This window comes from Pipra filicauda, unplaced genomic scaffold (assembly GCF_003945595.2).
Source record: "Pipra filicauda isolate LSUMZ 115617 unplaced genomic scaffold, ASM394559v2 scaffold540_size334518_pilon, whole genome shotgun sequence".
In the NCBI taxonomy this organism is placed as follows: Eukaryota; Metazoa; Chordata; class Aves; order Passeriformes; family Pipridae; genus Pipra; species Pipra filicauda.
In genome coordinates, this window is record NW_024104688.1 from 103,014 (window position 1) to 121,373 (window position 18,360).

The following is an 18,360-nucleotide window of genomic DNA, read 5'->3' on the forward strand; positions in this document are numbered from 1 at the left end:
CATCTACTGTCAGGGTAGCTCAACTCCTTTCACGGCAGAGGTCAAGTGCCAGTTTGGGCCCTTACATGCCAGGCCCTGAGGAAGCAGCTGTGATTTGCTGGACAATGCCCCCTGCCCTGCCTGCAGGAGCTCTCACTGCAGCAGCCTCCTGTAGCCATAACAGCACAGCCCATCCGCTCACTGGGACACAGCCACAGCCTCATCCAGGAAAAAACAAAGAAACTGGAAAAAAACTATTTCCTACCTGTCACCTGACTCACCCCAGCAAAACTCAAGCACCCTGAAGAGCTTTCTCCCTCAGTCCCTTCTCCCTAACTATGAGGGGATACCATCTTCTTACAGATTCTTTTTATCTCACTGACGTATCAGTTGCTCTACCAACTTGGCAGCCAACATCTCACACCAGCAGAGAACGTACCCTTTTCTAGATTCCCTCCTAAGGTTCAGACAGGAGAAAAATCATGATGTAAATGAGATCTGCTCCAGTTTACTTCACATCTTTTTTTCAGGAAAATATCTAAAGAATTGTCTGGCTCAGTCCAGAAGTTCCAGTACTACAAATGAGAAATGCCTGTACCAACACATAGGCAAGAAATTCATCTGGCTAAAGACCCACAGAAGCATGACAAGCAAGATCAGTTTTCAACTACATCAGTTACCACCTACCCCAACACCAGCACAGTGTGAATGCCTGGACAGCTCTACCAATTTTCAGAGACCACAGCATTTACGCTACATTCAGGTGGGTATGTAACAACAGCATCATTTGAAATTCTTTTTAACTATTATTCCAGTAACTAAAGAAAAAATTGAAAACAACATGTCAACAGCTATGTTTCAATAAGATGCTCACACTTGATAAAAGACTCAATCTAAAATTACATTTCAATTCTCCAATGTTTTTCCACTGGAAGAACTTAATGTTTCTCATAACACTATTTACTGGTTAGTCTCTTTTCGACTTACCCAATAAATATTCCATTATAACTGTCTTTGTTTTAATCACTAGCAGCTGTTCTACATTACATCATGAAATGTTTTAGAAGACTCTTATTGCTCATAAGTGCTTAAAAAGTGTCCAAAGGAAAAATAAAATATGAATGTTATTTTTCCAAGCATAAAAGAAGATTAGCAGTAATCGAGAAATTTCAAGATTGATTATCTTCAATGACTCACTGAAAAATTCATCTATACTAAAAAGAATAAAATACTTTTTGAAAATGTAGAGAAGTTAAAGTAATTTATGTATTAAATTTCCCATGTAAAAAGGACTGTGACAGTAGAGCCACAAGAACAAAACTGGCTTTTGAAAACATAGCATCTCCTTGGCTTACAGTACATGCTGATCTTCCAACCAAAGAGAGAAAGATCACCTGCAGATGCGGTATAAAGAACTTTTCTCTTTCTTTTAAGGCTTGCCTTATATAAAGATAATTATAACACTTGAACCAGCAAGGTGCAGAAATTTGACTCAAGTTCACTCAGTCAAAATATACAACCTTCAACTCCCACACTATCCTTCCCATACCTAAGGAACTATGGGATGCCTTCCAAATTACTTCCAACTCTTGCTAACATTCAGTTACAAACTGTCCATAAGCTAGAAGCTGCGTTAATTTGCATTTGCACATTGCATTTTCAATTTATATCATGTCATTCACTTCCTCTGTAACAGTATCACATTTTCTTCTCACATTCTTCTGTGTGCTAAAATAAGTCCCTCTGGCAGGCCAAAGGAATATCTGCTGGAGTATCTTTATTCTCTGCTGCTGTCCTCTTATTATGCCCCCGTTGTCTTTATTCTTCAATCTCATTCCCATCTCTTCAATACAACATGAACAAATTAGCAAATTTGCAGATGACTCCAAGCTGCGGGGGAGTGTCAATCTGCTGGAAGGCAGGAGGGCTCTGCAGAGGGACCTGGACAGACTGGAGAGTTGGGCTGATTCCAACAGGATGAGGTTCAACAAGGCCAAGTGTCGGGTCCTCCACTTCGGTCACAACAACCCCATGCAGTGCTTTAGGCTGGGCACAGAGTGGCTGGAGAGCAGCCAGGTAGAAATGGACCTGGGAGTTTGGATTGATGGGAAGCTGAACAGGAGCCAGCAGTGTGCCCAGGTGGTCAAGAAGGCCAACGGCATCCTGGCCTGGATCAGGAACAGTGAGGCCAGCAGGACCAGGGAAGTGATTCTTCCCCTGGACTCAGCACTGGTGAGGCCACACCTGGAGTACTGTGTCCAGTTCTGGGCCCCTCAGTTCAGGAAGGATATTGAGGTGCTGGAGCAGGTCCAGGGAAGAGCAATGAGGCCGGTGAAGGGACTGGAGCACAAGTCCTGTGAGGAGAGGCTGAGGGAGCTGGGGTTGTTTAGCCTGGAGAAGAGGAGGCTCAGGGGAGACCTCATCACTCTCTACAACTACCTGAAAGGAGGTTGCAGCCAGATGGGTGTCGGTCTCTTCTCCCAGGCAACCAGCAGAAGGACAAGAGGGCATGGTCTTAAGCTGTGCCAGGGGAGGTTTAGGTTGGATATTAGGAAGAAATTCTTTACAGAGAAGGTAATCAGGCATTGGAATGGGCTGCCCAGGGAAGTGGGGGATTCTCTGCCCCTGGAGGTTCTTAAGATGAGACTGGATGTGGCACTTAGTGCCATGGTCTAGTAACCACGGTGGTTGTGGATCAAGGGTTGGACTTGATGATCTCAGAGGTCCTTTCCAACCCAGCTGATTCTATGATTCTATGATGATTCTATGAAATGAGCTAAATCACTGGAAAAAGTAATTGGTAGTGGTGGATTTTGAATCTCTTCATCTCTCCAGATCCAGAAAGAATGCCTTTTGAAAGATGCAATTATGCAAAATTCATTTTTTGCAGTCAAAACAGGAGTGATAGAGTAAAATAACTTATAATGTCCAAGGAAGTCAGACCAGATGACCACTTCCCCTTACATCTATAAAATGCAACTACTGTAGTCCTAAAGAGCTGTAGGAAAGGAAACCACATATTATTGAGTAGTCAATAATCAAAAATGTTAGTGAGCAACACACTAACACTTATTCAAAAATAAATGCAAAAGAGGTGGTATAAGTTTTCATGAAACATGATGTTAAGACAGACAGGAACTTGTGGACAGTATCCTGTGGGCTCCCCAAAGATCAGGTTCTAAAGATGTCTCATGGTTTTGTCACACCCATACAAAACTACCACCTATCAGCTCTAGTATCTGATATCTGAGATATATCTACCGTATTCTCCTTTCTCCCTTCAATCCTCTCTTGACACCAGACCAAATAGCTTCTGTCACAGCTACTTACAAAGCTTTACTTTACAATGTGCTCCCTTCTTCAAACACTGCTTCTAAACTGGTCTAAGAGCTATATGTACTAGAAACTCCCATTTAAAATTTGTGTCCCAAAGTTGGAGATAAGATGAATATTTCTTTTCAGCCACTGATCAAAATATACTTTTGTATTAACAATCACTGACCTACCAGATTTTTCTCATTGATAGCATTGATTTCTGCTACTGATCATTATTTTCTTGCTACCACATCATTCTGGCATATAGCATACACATAAATATATTCCAGATGGTATACTTATTTTTAAAAAGCTTCATCTTTTTGTGACCACCATAAAAATGAATTGACAAACAAGAAGTTATTTATACTTCTCAGACAACATTGTTCAGTAAACTATTGGCACAACAGCTAAAGAAAGTAACAAACTACTATAACCCACAGCTGTTAAATAAAAAATAAAAACACCTAGTATTTTATCTGAGATTGTAACACTGTTCCACAAATGCCAAGTAAAACACCATGAAAGCAAAGACTCACAATTTTAAATTTATTCTGCAAATATACTTTCCATCTACAATTCAAGTGAGTCTCAAATTTCAACCTGAAGGGAAAACCTCAAGAAACAGGACATAAGAAAACACAGTGAAAACCTGTCTTGCAAATACAGTACCCATCCATGAGTCAGGACACAAATTTTCATAGAACTCTTTCGAAGTTGCCCCCTTCCCATGCTCAATCTCACACCAACTAGACATCACAGGAAATAATAGCTACAGTTCACAGAGACTTATTCTTTAGCAGAGATTATGTAAGTCTAGGTCAGCATGCTATTCTCAAAATACACAAGCAAACTGAGGATTTACTCATCTCTGCAAACCCGCATCAGTGAGTTCCAGTGGTTGTAATACAATAGAATCCAGCGGAACATGTGCCTACTGCATTACAAGCCTGTAAACAGTGATAGCCAAAGTACATTTGGGTAGGTGTATCTTAATGTAAACAAGTCTCAGATGGAAAGGCTCAATGCAGCTGTTTATCTGCATTTTATATTATCAGTTTGCTCTTCTATTGCCTTCCATTAAAAAACAAAACAAAACAAAAAAAAACAACCAAACAAACAAACAAACAAAAAAAAACACAACTTGGGACTAACATTGGGATTTGTGACCTCACCGAAGGGACTTCATGCTCTGCATTAATGAGATCTAAAGTAGCCAAACACAAGAATATTACCTATAAGTAAGCACCAACAGAACCCAGACTAGAACTGTATGTATATACAGGGGAAGAGTGGTGACTGAAAAATAGTATTTCCCCAAAACTAAGAGGGATATGCATTACAAAAGATTTATGAAGACAGAAATACATGCTGTCGTTTTATGCTCTGCAAGACCTGGTCTCTCTCTTGTGAACCTGGTGGAAAGTTGCCACTGCAGAGTTGGTGTTTTGCCACTCTGCCACTGACTCAGAGATAATGCAACAAAACATCAACTAATATTAATTTTGCTCAATGTGGAGATTATGGAAACAAGAAAGGTACTTTCAGCAACTCTAGCTTAAAATAACAATGTCAGTACTAACTATTATTTCAGATAGATATTGGTTTGTGTTCCCTTCCCAGAATACTCATAGCAAAATCTGCATTGCACAAGTACCTCAGACACACTCCTCTTCCACTCTGCTAGCAGATAAAACTAATTTTAAAAACCACAGTAATAATGACATTGGCTTTTCTTCTCCAGCTGCCTACCTATGCAGTCTCTCTGCAAGAAGCACAGTCACTATTACCACAGAAAAATAACATGAAAGACAGTTTTAAAGAATGCTTTGTGGTCTTGATCACACAGGGGACAAATCTGAGAAAAAATATACTGTCATTTAGCTCCTCAAAAAGTTACCCGTGTCATTTCGTTTTCCCACTCAAGGACACCCATCTGTATGCTTTCCTGAGTGATTTACTAATGCACCCCATTTTCTTCAGGCATGTTTGCCAGACATCTCACTTCTCAAGCACAACCATGTTGCTTCACAGAGATCCACACAGAGCATATGGGCCATAAGGAGCAGGCAAAGCAGTGTATCTTGGTCCAATGAGCATCAGCTAGCTGAACATTTCTTGCAAGAGGAACAAACACACATGTAGCTCAGGCTAAGGAGAGAAACCACTCCACACTGAAATAAGTGGAAAGCTACCACAGGAACAGGGTGGTAAAGGATAAGAACACCTCGAAGACTTCCCAGCCAGGCTGGCCCAAAGACATTTATTCTTCATTTATTTTTTACTGAAATAAAGCCAGAGGCTGTAGTCTTAGTTGTTTTTATTTCCTTTCACTCATCCAAAGCAAAGCTTCTTTCAGAGATTTTTATCCCTAGAGGAAACAGCTGTTGCTTTCTCCAAGATGGAGAGCAGAGAGACCAGCCTGCAGAAGGTAAGAGACTCCATCCCAGCTGGCCCTGCCAACACTACAATTCTTCATAGCTGGGGACAAACCAAAGTCTCATGGAAACAAGGAGCATCAGCTCCATGCAACCAAGCAGACTTCCTGTGATCACTGGCCTAGCTCCTGGTCAGTCAGCAGGCTGATATTCAGAAACACCATACTAAACACATTTTTCCTTTTTAAAATAATCACTAAATTACAATCTGTAGCTTGTTAGTAATACTGTAATGAATTACCCAGGGACTCACTTTGGCTAATAGCTGATGGATCATTATCAAACCCACAAATTTTATTTCCATAATTATCAAAGTATTTCAGCCAAAAATTACACAGTTCTGACACAAATTTAGAAATCTGCCCCAAAATATTGTTTAAAATGTGCAGAGGTAGTTTGTTAGGCAATGCTTACAGTAGCAGATATCTGTATCAGAGAAGACATTCACTATACAGCAAAGAATAATTCTCATAATTTTAACTATATACTGTGCTGACAGGTAATTGGAAGACTCCAGATACATATTTGCTAGTTGGTCTGCATTATTACTATTTCACGAAGCACCACTTCCTTTAAAAATTAGTGCTGTATAATTTCTAGTAGCATTTCACAATTTTAGCACTCCACTTCAAGAACACCACTTATCCAAAACTATATCATAGTTATACATACTTCCAACGCCTTCACTCAGCAAGCACTCAGACACTAATGATTTTAAAGGAAACTGTGGCATTTTAGAATTTACAAATCCTATGGATTCAGAGAATATTTATTACAACTAGGCAGATTTAATGCCAAATATTTGGTTCATTCACCCTCATCTATGAAACTGCTGCAATATATTAAATAAGGTTATAAATCAGTGATAAAGAACAATTAAAACCGAGAGTGTTAGTTCAGGCTTGAGTAACCTACTGGAAGTATTTAATGAATAGGATTTTAGTGAATCATTTTAAATCATACAGCACTCTAATATTTCTTGAGATGCAAGACCACACATCCCTCTCAGTCATTTCAGGTCTATTTAATTGCAAGACAAAGCACACACGTCACTGCAACCTAAATTTATACCAGACACTGAAACCTGAGCATGTAAGTCATAGTCGAGCCTGCTCACAGCACTCTGCACAGTATGAACCATCAATCCCCTAGAAAGATCTCCACTAATGAACAGGTTCAAAACTTTTAGACTGTTTAAAACAAATTTCAAAGTACTTCAGTGAAGTTAGCCACAGAAACACTACAAAATAGCTTCCTCTCATTAGGACAGCAAATGATGTGGTATGTCAGCAGATTCAGCAGAGTGAAGACAACTGTGAGGTGCTTCGGGTAGCACATAGAATTAAGGATTTTTTTAACCCACAGTTTCAATAACTAAAAAAGAAAGTATTGACTTTTATTTAACTTCAAAATAAATAACTTCTCTATTTTCTCTGCCAGAATGCCAGCTTTGCAACATGTCTCCAAGGAAAAATGCTCTCTTTAGAGCTAGCAGGCTGCCGGGAGCAGCTTTCTTCTCTTGGACAGAAAACACTGCTGCAGCAGGAGCAAAGAAGGCTACCCCTAAGGGAAACACTGTTACCAGAGTCAGCCAGCTTGCTCCCTTGCGGCTTCCTTCCCTCCTTTGGGTATTTTCTATCCTGCTATCCCGTAGGGGATTATGTCCTCACTTTGGTGCATATTACATTATGTTTCCTTGATCCATTTACTGTGCAAAGTCCACATAACAAAGAGCTATCACCCTCTGCTTCTTGGTATAGACTGACTCATAATCTCTAATTAGGGAGATTTACCTTTGTTTCTTCTTTCCTCCTTTTATAAACATGTACGTATCCAGGTCATAATATGTCAGTTTATAGTGTTTATGTGTTTGAGAAGTGTAAGAAAATTTCACTCTATGTAATATTATTGGATTGCAGGGCAAGCCAGGTAGCTGAGACAGAATCATGGCACATAAAATAATTTCCCACCATAGTATTCAAACAGCAGGCTCTTCAAGAGTCCAGATTAACTCTAAGGAATCTGTGAGTGCTACTTAAAGCAGTCCCCTGTATGCTTTTGCTTGTTACAGTGTTCCAAGCAGTCAGCAAACACAACTGAAAAGTTTTAGGGGTCCATAAAACAAGGAATGGGGGCACAGAGAGGAAGTCAGAGCAATCTTAAGAACTTAGCAGTTTAGCATTTTTTCAGGCTGAAACAGAGATTCAAGAGCAGAAGACAAGTCTGACAGTATGCGATATGTTTGACAAGTTGACTCAAAGTATAAACGAAACCAAGAAAAAATATTATAGGTTTAATCTTAGTTCTCAAAATAAATAATGCTTAAAATTTAACAAGTATAGCCCTTGAATTGCCAAATGCAACAACTAATTTCATACAATTAGCATTGGAAACAACGTTTGTAACCAGGGAGTACTTACAGACTTTGCAACATCAATACTGCTAAACAGTGTTAAATGCACTTTAAAAGAATAATTTCCATAATGTTAACACAACAGCTAAATACTGCCTATCTGCTAATGGCTCTATGCATATAGCTGACCTTCTTTTTATGCATAAGGGCATTATACTTCTAAATAAGTCCCATGAGTTATATCACCAGCTAAAAATCCTGATATATCTAAGTAAAATTCATAAATTGAGCAGCCGGTGAGTACCTCTTAAAAAATGAGCTCAGAAGCTCATAACAAAATTGCAACATCTGCCAAGGTCTTTCACCTTATCCAAGGCTTCTCCTTTTATACAGCAATGCAGAGAACAAACTTTTCTTTTTTATCTGTTGTCACAAAATGATGGAGACAGAGTACACATGTGGCCAAGGGCCACAATAAGAACGGGAAACAGTGGAATTGAGCCATTAGAAGGATTAACACTGTTAGAAGGATTAATACTGGATGTGTCCCACTTCACATTATGATCTACCTTTCACTGTTAGTTTGGGTATCACGTACATAAAACAATAACAAAAAAAATGTTTTATGAAAATCCCACAAATCCCCTTCCACTCCATCATCAGTTTAAATAAACCCTGCTCCTTCTGACTAGTTCCTTTCCCTTGTTACAAAGATGGATGAGCCAACTCCACCTTGTAATCAAAGGTCCGGGCACTACAACACCACACAGAATATTCGGAGCCAGCCTAACACCTCCTCTTGCTCCTTCTTCCATTGGAGGGACTAGGGTAGACACAAGGATGAGAAACCAATGGCATCTTTAACAACAGCTACTCAAAAATTAAAACTGAACATAATGTTTCCATTTACAAAACATATCCTGAAGCGCAGTGATCACAGCAAGTGGGACTATTTTGCTGCCAAAAGAAGCCTAACACAAGAATAGTGAAATTGCAAAATCAATCACACATATTAAAAGTATAAAGGCAAACTGAATTCAATCTTTATGGGCATACTCATAATCCTCCAGTTAGATGACCACATACCAATGTTTGCACAGGACTCTCACCTTACTTAACACACAGAATAAATTTTTCAAAAAACCCCTGTAACCAATGTAGCAGAATATACACTGTATGTTCATATTTAAAAACTTCTATCCAGAAAAATATACAAATGGGAAAAAAAATATAAAAACTGTTGCACATTACCAATTTGGTTTCAAGATCCACAAAATAAGGTGTTTAGATATACATGTGAAATAAAAAATGCAAAATGTCTGAGTTTTTCTATGTAATTTCTACTATGTGCATTTGTATAACAAAACATTAAAAGTTAGTATGGCTACTGATAGAAACCTACGTTCTCTTATTCTTACTAAAAATAGAATCCTTACATTTAAAGCATTCCACAATTTATCAACAATTTTCACAGTAACTATGGTAATAAACCCCACACTACTGTATGCATTGATCAAGACTCTCTCCCACAGTTATGCAGAGCATGCTCTGCATTTCTACTTTCTAAAAATTACATATTTCACTACCATAAGCATTTCTGCAGGAAATGATTTAAATATAATTTAAGTTCTTAATGATACAGATCTTGAAACTTTTCGGTTTTTTGGTCAGAGCTGCTTAGAAGAGTAACTAAATATTTCATTATTATGCCCCCAAGTACAGGATGCTTCAGGTCTTCCACACTTGCACACCAAGTACAAACCACTAACACTCACTGCAGTTTATAAACAGTGAATCACAAAAAATAATGTCTGACTTGCCTGAAATAAACTAACCTATAAATGTTTAATGCTGGAAAACTGTTGAAAGGTTATCCAGTGAGGTTACAAATTACTTTCTAAATCACTTGTATTTTTCATACAATTTCTTTTGTTTATTCTTTTACCTCAAAGTTTCACCTTTTACCATTTCCTGAACAAAACTTTGCAATATACAAAACCAGCATGCAAAATTGTAGAAGCAATAAGAAAGCTGTGGGAACACCATTCTTTAAATAAGGCAGAAATCTTTTACTTCACTTTGTTTTCAAAATAGCAATTTCTTTTCTACATGAAACTGAAATTTATTAATAAATATAAGCTACTGCCTGGCAGTGATTGTGCCTGGGCAGAACCACTCTGGCCTAGAATAACAGGAACAGAAAGTTCATTCCAGGACCATCCCTGTTTCCAGAGTTCTCAGACAAGATGGCAACCTGCAGCAGTCTCCTCACAGCAGAGAAGAGAGTGCAGGCAGTGGTCAGATTACTGCACAACTGCTCATCTTTCACAAAGACAGCTGATAAAACTAGTTCATAAACTTTGCTACATACTAAAGGAAAGATGCTGGTTATAAATGCAGCTAGTGGGTTGATTAGCATTAAGGTCATGACAAGTGCCCTGTGCTGTTAAGTAATAGCATAAAAAAAAAAAAAAAAAGATTTAAAATACCAGTTGGAAAAATAAATACTTTGCTTAACGGGAGGTTCCCCTTGCATGCATATAAGTTCAGAAAAACATCTTGATGAACCGGATGACTATTTCACTTGTATCTTTTTTCTACAGAAATATAGCTGTGAGATAGCAAAGGATACACCAAAAGAAAAAAAACCACAATATGCAAATACCAAATGTGCTCTACAGAAATAATAATAAAAAAAAAAAACCACACAAAACCACCCTTACTCTAACACTGTATTTAAAGATTAAATGAATGCAACATTTCTCAGAACACCAAGGACAGAAATATCCGAACTATAAAGCTACTCTCCAGGGAAATGAAAGATTTACATGAATACTTTCAATAAGCCTTTATAACCATGCTTTGCACTCTCTCTGATACTGGCTCAATTCTTAATTGCAAAAGTCCTTTAGAAAGTAAAAATGTTTGAAAGTTACATTTTTTTAAAGATCATTTTGTTATGATTTCTATCGAGAAATGGCTCATTATGTATTGCAATTCTGTTCCCAGTGCTATAAACTGCAGTTCAGCATCGAAATTATGACTGAAAGTGGCAGCTATTTAGAGAGGTACAAGAGACTTAGTAAGAGATAAGAATTAAAACTGTCAAAATTTCCCAGGTATTCAACTCCTATTATTCATAAACTAAAGCAAGTACAAGGATATTCAGTATAGCAAATAAAATTACTTTATGCTAACTAACTGCATAAAATGATAAAAGCTTAAGTCACAACACTTATCTTTTTGGGAGTATTTATGACCCCTGATACACATACACAACACATCTGACTTCAAGTGAGTATTCTACTAAGGGCAGAATTTTCTCTTTCTCCTCCTTCCTTGGAGCATGCCCTATGTAAAATCATTATGATCCATGAGCCTTACTGCAAAGTGCACTTACCGGTGCTGGATTATCTTTACTTTCAACACCAAAAACATCCCGTTGTTTCACTGTCAGCAAATCAAGACCTTTAGTATCATCATCGTCATCGTCATCATCATCTTCAAAGAACTGTGCAGAGTCTGAGTTTGGTACCCTGCTTGGTATAGGACCTTCTTTTTCTGCCTCTTCCTCCTCAGATAGTTCTTTCAACTCATCCTCAGACTCACCACTCTCCTCAGCATCTTCACTGGAAGAACATTCCTCTATTTCTTTCCTTCTCTCATTTTCCTTTGTTTTGTCAACAGATGTTTTTCCACTGAAATTAGTTCCACGTTTCTCCACTCCTTTTATTGAGGAGAGGATATTTTCATTTTGTTCTGTCTCATCTGAGTGATCTGTCCCATTGGCTGCCTCATTTGCACATAGCTGTTTCCGAACTCTTTGAAGAAACCTCACACGAGGTGCCATTGCAAGACCAAGTGACCTAAAGCATGAAATTAAACAAATAAATTAATTTAAAAGGTAGATACACAAAATTTTACTAAATTAGAATCTGTCATTGGTGGCTCAAGTAATTAAATTTCAACTACGATAATTCATTTTGATCAACACATTTATAAAAATCCAGCTTGAAAAATACAAGTGAATATTGGGAGAGGAAGGAATATGAAGTAACTGAGAACTATCAAGAAGAGTTTAAAACCTCCCAGGAAGAAAAGCAAACTAAGAAGCTGCAAAGTTGTAGATATGACCCAATTATCTATGATTCACAGTAAAATGTGGTGGAAGAAACACCAATGTAATTTGGTATTGAAGGTACACGGATACCATACCAAGGACTGAGCTAGCACTGACCTGTCAGTGTGCTTCACTGCAGGTAGTGCACTCAGAACATTATCCCCACCATCTCACAGTGACTGAGAGATTAGAAGAACAAACACAGTATGGATAAAAGACTAACGGCAGAAAAAGTTGAGGGAGAGACATTTCTCCCTTAAAGGCAATTTCACCTGCTTGCACCACTCTACTGCAAGGTCTTACCTTCATGGCATATGTAACTAGTAGTGCCAACAAAACTATTCTTTTATCCAGCTGGTTATGACAATTCAAAGTTACACAAATACTCATTAGATGAAGGGACAAAAATTGGGCAAAAAACAGAAATCCTGTCTATCAACCATATTGGAGAGCATTGCATGGGAACAGATTCCCTGTCTCCAACAGCTCGTTTGACTTCAGTAAACTTTGTAATTGCCCACTATTATTACACCTGACTCCATCAAATCTAAATTGAGAAAAAGTAATATTTAAAGTCTCTTTCAGAATTCATGAGTTGTCATATTAGATGAATAAAAAAATGTGAGGGGACACTGGTAGTGTACAAGGAACACACAGAGACCACAGCTACATTTAAAAACACATCATACAGAACAGATAGCATTAGTATTACCTGGGGCTTGTACATACACTTAACAAAGGAATAAAGGATTTAACCAGCTACATTGGCTACATATATACACATGCACACACACATATAAAAGACTAGCCTCTTTCAATTCAGAATACACACAGCTATACACCACCTCTCCTCACAATGCTGCTTGCTTCAACTAGATACCATTATTTCTTCTTTTCACCACACAGCTCTGAATAAAGAAACCTGAGTTATAGCATAGGAGAAAAATCAAATCTATACTCCCTGGCAGAAGAGTCATTATAACCAGTCCATGAAGCATCAAAAAGGTACTGCAGAGCAGCAAGAGTGGACTGTAGGCCCTGGAGAGCCTTGAACTGTTAAAGATGGCCAATGGGACAGAGTAGTCAAACAGAGGGGCACCCTGCTTAAGTAACAAACAAAAAAAAACCCAAATGTAACCACGGCTGTGGTTAAACAGTGCACTTTTGGTACCAACCACAGGTTAAAACACTGAAAAGTGGGCATGCACACAAAAAGCAACCCACACTGTTAAGGATAATGAAAAAGTCTTTCAACAAATAAAGTTTATTTTTAATGTAAAAATTTTGGTTTAGTATTTCTGATAATTCTTTCAACAATAAAGTTTATTTTTAATGTAAAAATTTTGGTTTAGTATTTCTGATAATTCAGCACTCTTATTCCACATGCAATTAACAGCAGTAACAAAGAAAACAGTTTTATGAAAAAAAAACAAAGGAAATTTTTATGCAGTGTATTTTGCACATTTACTGACAGTGCACTGCTAAGAGCTTTGGGAACTGAAATTGGAGAAACAATCTTCAACTTGTTTTAGTGTTTGACAGCAAACACTACCTACCTTTCCAATGAAAGGATGTGTTAAAGTTTGGTCTATTGACTAAGTGTAATGGAAATAACCAAACAAAGCAGATGCAATGCTTCAGTGCAGCAGCTGGAGGCCGTTCAAACATGGAAGCGGGCCTTAACACTAGGCACAGTAAAACACACATCAAGAGATTGCTGCATTCAATCTCTTCAGCAAGGGGATCGAAGTTGCAAGAGGCAAATCCTTTGCAAGAGAAACGCTTTTTTGCTCTTCCAGATTTCGCAAGCAGTGTTCACTTCTCTTTCTCCTGCAGACAGGCACAATGTACACACTGTTGAAAACTCCAATTCTCTCAGAGCTTTTCTTCTACGCCTCCAGAGCTGCATCAAAGATCAGGGTTTGGCAAGGTGAAGAAACCATTCTCTCCACAGCAAAAGTTACAAAACAGACAGGAAGAGCAGCCCATGATGTGGACGAGACTTCACCATAGGTTTTTTTTTCACTCAAACATGAAATTCCATTTGCCATACTGCTGTACTGCACTGATGTCTTACTTAATAACTAAATAAAATTAATTATCAGTTAGTGTTGGTAAATTTTTCTACGCTGCTTAGCAACCCTACCAAAAAAGACCAGTGCAATCAGAATTCAAATTACTTCTGAACCAAAACAACATAGACCTCAGACATAGGGGAGACAGAAGGCATTAAGGTCAATTTTATTTGGTACGAAAGTAATAGTAGATAAGCTTAGACAAAGTGCATGCAATAATCCTCAAATACTTCTAATTACATAGCTTCTCAAAGAAATGTCAGCATTTAGGCTCATTACTGCCTCTTTTTCACAGTATCTTCCAAGTGGAGAACAACCTGGGACAAACACATTCTACTACTGCTAAAAGCTTCCTCAGAAGCTTTTTGTAAGATTTGATGGTTTCTTTAGAAATTAGTTCTTAATCACTTGCCAAATCTATAGCTCATTCATACTAAAAAAACTCAATACATGAACCAGCTTTTCATAAACTAGAAAGGGCAATATTAGTTTACAATAATTCATTAGATGCCACTCAGACTACAATACTACTCTAACTGAAGTTACAGCTATTTTTTTATTTTAGCGCTAGCGTTTCACACACTCATCTGGAATAAGAAGGGTGCATGGTTTTCTGATAAATATAGACAAAAACCGGGTAGGTTGTTTAGTGAGATTTCATAAATTCTAACAGACAACACTAAAAACATACTAACACAACAATGTAGTCCTCAGACTATGGCAGCCTTTAAATGGCAACACAAATTCAGCTGACAAACCAAGTGACAATCCTGTTTCATATTGTGGTGTGAAATGCAATGACTTCTTGAGAGCAAGCTCTTCCAGAAAGATATATTAAATCAGCTTCTAAAAGCAATACTGAAACCAATGGATTATTTTGCTACTATAAATCACATTTCTACTCATCAAGTGAAACTGAGGTGGCCAGACATCAGCATTCTCTAACGTTAATTAGGGAATGAATAGACGTAACTAAACAAATGGCATACAATGCTCAAGTACCTCTGTTAAGTACTCAAGTAAGTAAGTAAGTTCACAGGGATTTCAGGAAATATGTTAAAAGAGTAAAATTGCAAAGAAATAACCCTGTATGGCTTTAAGGAGAATACTACTTTTGTTTCTATTGAATAAGGAGGATCAAACATTAATAAACATTTTTTTAAATTAATTTAAATAAACAGTGTAACACACTTAAAATACTGCCTTTTCTATGTTTTGTTAATTGTGCTTATCAAAGACCTTGAGTGTGTTTACATTAACATGGTAAGTTCACTGTGTCTCTATTTGGATGAGAGAAAAGCTGGCCATCTCTCTTAACTCCTTAAAGATTGAATCTTAAGACAATCAAAGCAAAATCTGTCCTTGCACAAAACAAATTAAACCAGAAATGTAAGACCAGTCCAATCTTTAAAGATTTAAGTGTCACAAATGTTCCTAATCTGCACCTAGAAGATTGCTAGTCCTTTTTGAAATATGAGCCAGCTGTAAAGAATCTGAGGTCACTTCTGCTGAACTGCTGCACAACAGTTTTAGACAAGTTAGTGATTCACCCTAATATTAAGCTACTACATTTACTAAATATAAGACATATTCCATCAGTGAACTTCTTCAGAATTATTTGAACACATAAAAACACAGCCCAGTGATTACTTTTACTGTAGAACAGGTTCAGACAAAGATTTAAAATAGCTTGAAAAAGGTTAAATACTCCCAGAAGCTATTTCAACAGAAGAAGTATGTATTACTTGCCTTGCAATATATGCTACATCTATGTTTAACATTTAAAATGTTTTCAGAAGACAGGATGAGCAACCATTTGAAAACAGGAGAAATTGCATCAACTGAAGTGACACAAATGTGAACTAACAGGCTTTCCAGATGGTCTGATTAATAACCAAAATGAACAGAGAAATTGCCTTTGCTGTGCTATTTACTTACCAGCCAGCTTTATTCCTCTACATTAAGGAGCTCTAATGCCTATTCAAGAGCTTATGGGTCAGGCCCAAAGAGAAGATGAACAAAGAGGATGTTATGGTTTCAATCTAATCACTCAAAAGACCAAGATGAAGTCTTCCTTACAGAAGCAAAAGGAATCTCAACACTGCAGTTGCAAGCCACGGTGTTTTTGGTACCTGAGCCACCCTGACACCTGCTCAAAGGACAAAACAGCACAGCACAAGTAACAAGGCTTTCTGGAGTACATTAAAAATCCTTTCTCCAAGTTAGCTGGCTTGGTCAACTCTGAGAGGCACTCTACCGGAACTGCTTCTTATGCATATGCAAATACATTTACTTCTAAGGTGAGTGAAGCTTAATAGCAAGCTTGGCTGCAGATTGAGAAAAGGTAGCTCAAGATCCTAGAAGAAATTAGGAAGATGACTAAGAGAATAACGACCCTGGACTTTGAAAGAGAAGACTGCAGCTTGTTCAGAGAGCTGTATGGCAGAAGCTTACAGAAGTAGTTACAGAAGCTCAGGAAGGGACAGCTAGATCTCCAGGTGGTTGAGAGGGAGTTGAGTGAGAAATGCCCAAACTCTACAAATGACTGCAGGGAATGCTGCAGTCCGTATGAGTAACACTATATGAGGCTGAGATTAAGTAGGTAACAGCATAAGAAGTAAAGACGGATCACGTGTTCTGATATCACCCATTTCAGTGCAGCTTTGTAACACTGATCTGCAAGCAACACTTGCAAAACTATCTGGGTACCAAGTTGGGTATATCAGGTATTTTTCCCAGTAACTTGGCTTCAACCTGCTTTATTTATTCTCTATGTACCAATACAGGGATAAAAAGAGAAAAATATGCTGCATTCCTTCTGGAAGATATGATGAAATTCACAGAGGAAATTACCTTCCTTGGCAACCCCTTAGAGCTGTGACTAACCCGTCCATCCAGCACACTTAAGATTTGCCCATGGAGAATGGTGTGTATATACGTTAGCACTTAATAAAATAAAGTGCCTGAGAAGTAAAATATTTCACAACACTGCCTCCTCTTTACCTTGTCTCCTATCCAGGAGGCCAGACTAAGTAATTACTCCTCTTCGCCTTGTTGTTTGTTTACATTTTCTTATGTTTTCAAAGGTGTGCTTTGAAGTAAAAAAGACAAATTTCTCTTTTATGAGTTTTTAGAGTTTCTCCTTCACCAAACTTAAAGGCTGCTTATGTTAACACAAGGCCTGTGCAAGTCTTCCTGCAGCAAATTATTCTTTATAGTAATTTCTAATGAGAGGATACTGGAGAGAATAATAATGTAGCATAGCTTAAAGGTGCTTGATCACTAGTACGCATATGTCTGTATATGTCTATATACATACAGACATGCACACATTTTGTTTTTTATTCAAATTGGTTTATATATATATATATATGTAAAACATATAAAAGTGAAAAAGACTACTGCTTTTCTGCAGATTTAATCAACAGAGCTTAAGAGAATCTTAGTGCACAGACAAGCCAGGCAAGAGAGCAATGGGGAAAGCAGAAAACAGCCTGAAATGCAAACCTGACAGGGGCATTAAGCAGCCTATTTTCTCTGCAGAATTTTTAGTGGAGTAACACGTATCAAGCTAGCAGTAAATCTAGACAGAAAGGATGAAATACTTTTTGGAAAATCCACAAGGAACGAAAAAGGAAGAAAGGATTACCATTCCAGGTTTTGCCATAAGTTTGTTTTGCAGAATGTAAAACAAGATTGCTTCTAAATGCAGAATTCAAACATACCAGACTTTGAGGGACTTTCATATAAATTAAGCTGACTGATCTATATATCAGTGGATGTGCACTGAATTGAAAGCCAGGGAACTGCAGGGTGTATTTAGGCTGACTAACAGTCTGGAGAGAAGGGAAGAAAAGTGTCAAGAAACTAAAACAGAATCTCAGAATTACCTCCCAGATTTATCTTCTGACCTTTTGATTACACTTCCATATTTCATAACCTTGTCTAAACCTCTCCTACTCTCTCCAAACAGCTAACTGGTTTCCTGCATTTTAATATAGGAATGACTTATTAGTAGCTTTGCAAAGCTGGGACTAGAAACCATTTTGATGAAGGACCAAATCCTGGCACAGAGACCCC

At 37.8% G+C, this 18,360-nt stretch overlaps 1 protein-coding gene across 1 annotated transcript in view; it reads right to left on the reverse strand.

Moving 5' to 3' along the window:
- The window catches only part of DDX10 (DEAD-box helicase 10), a 169,760-nt gene that overhangs the window by 102,660 nt on the left and 48,740 nt on the right, over window positions 1–18,360 (reverse strand). The window contains exon 13 of the mRNA XM_027712757.2: window positions 11,486–11,951. Coding sequence (XP_027568558.1) covers window positions 11,486–11,951 — 466 coding nt within the window. The remainder of the gene's footprint in view (window positions 1–11,485; window positions 11,952–18,360) is intronic.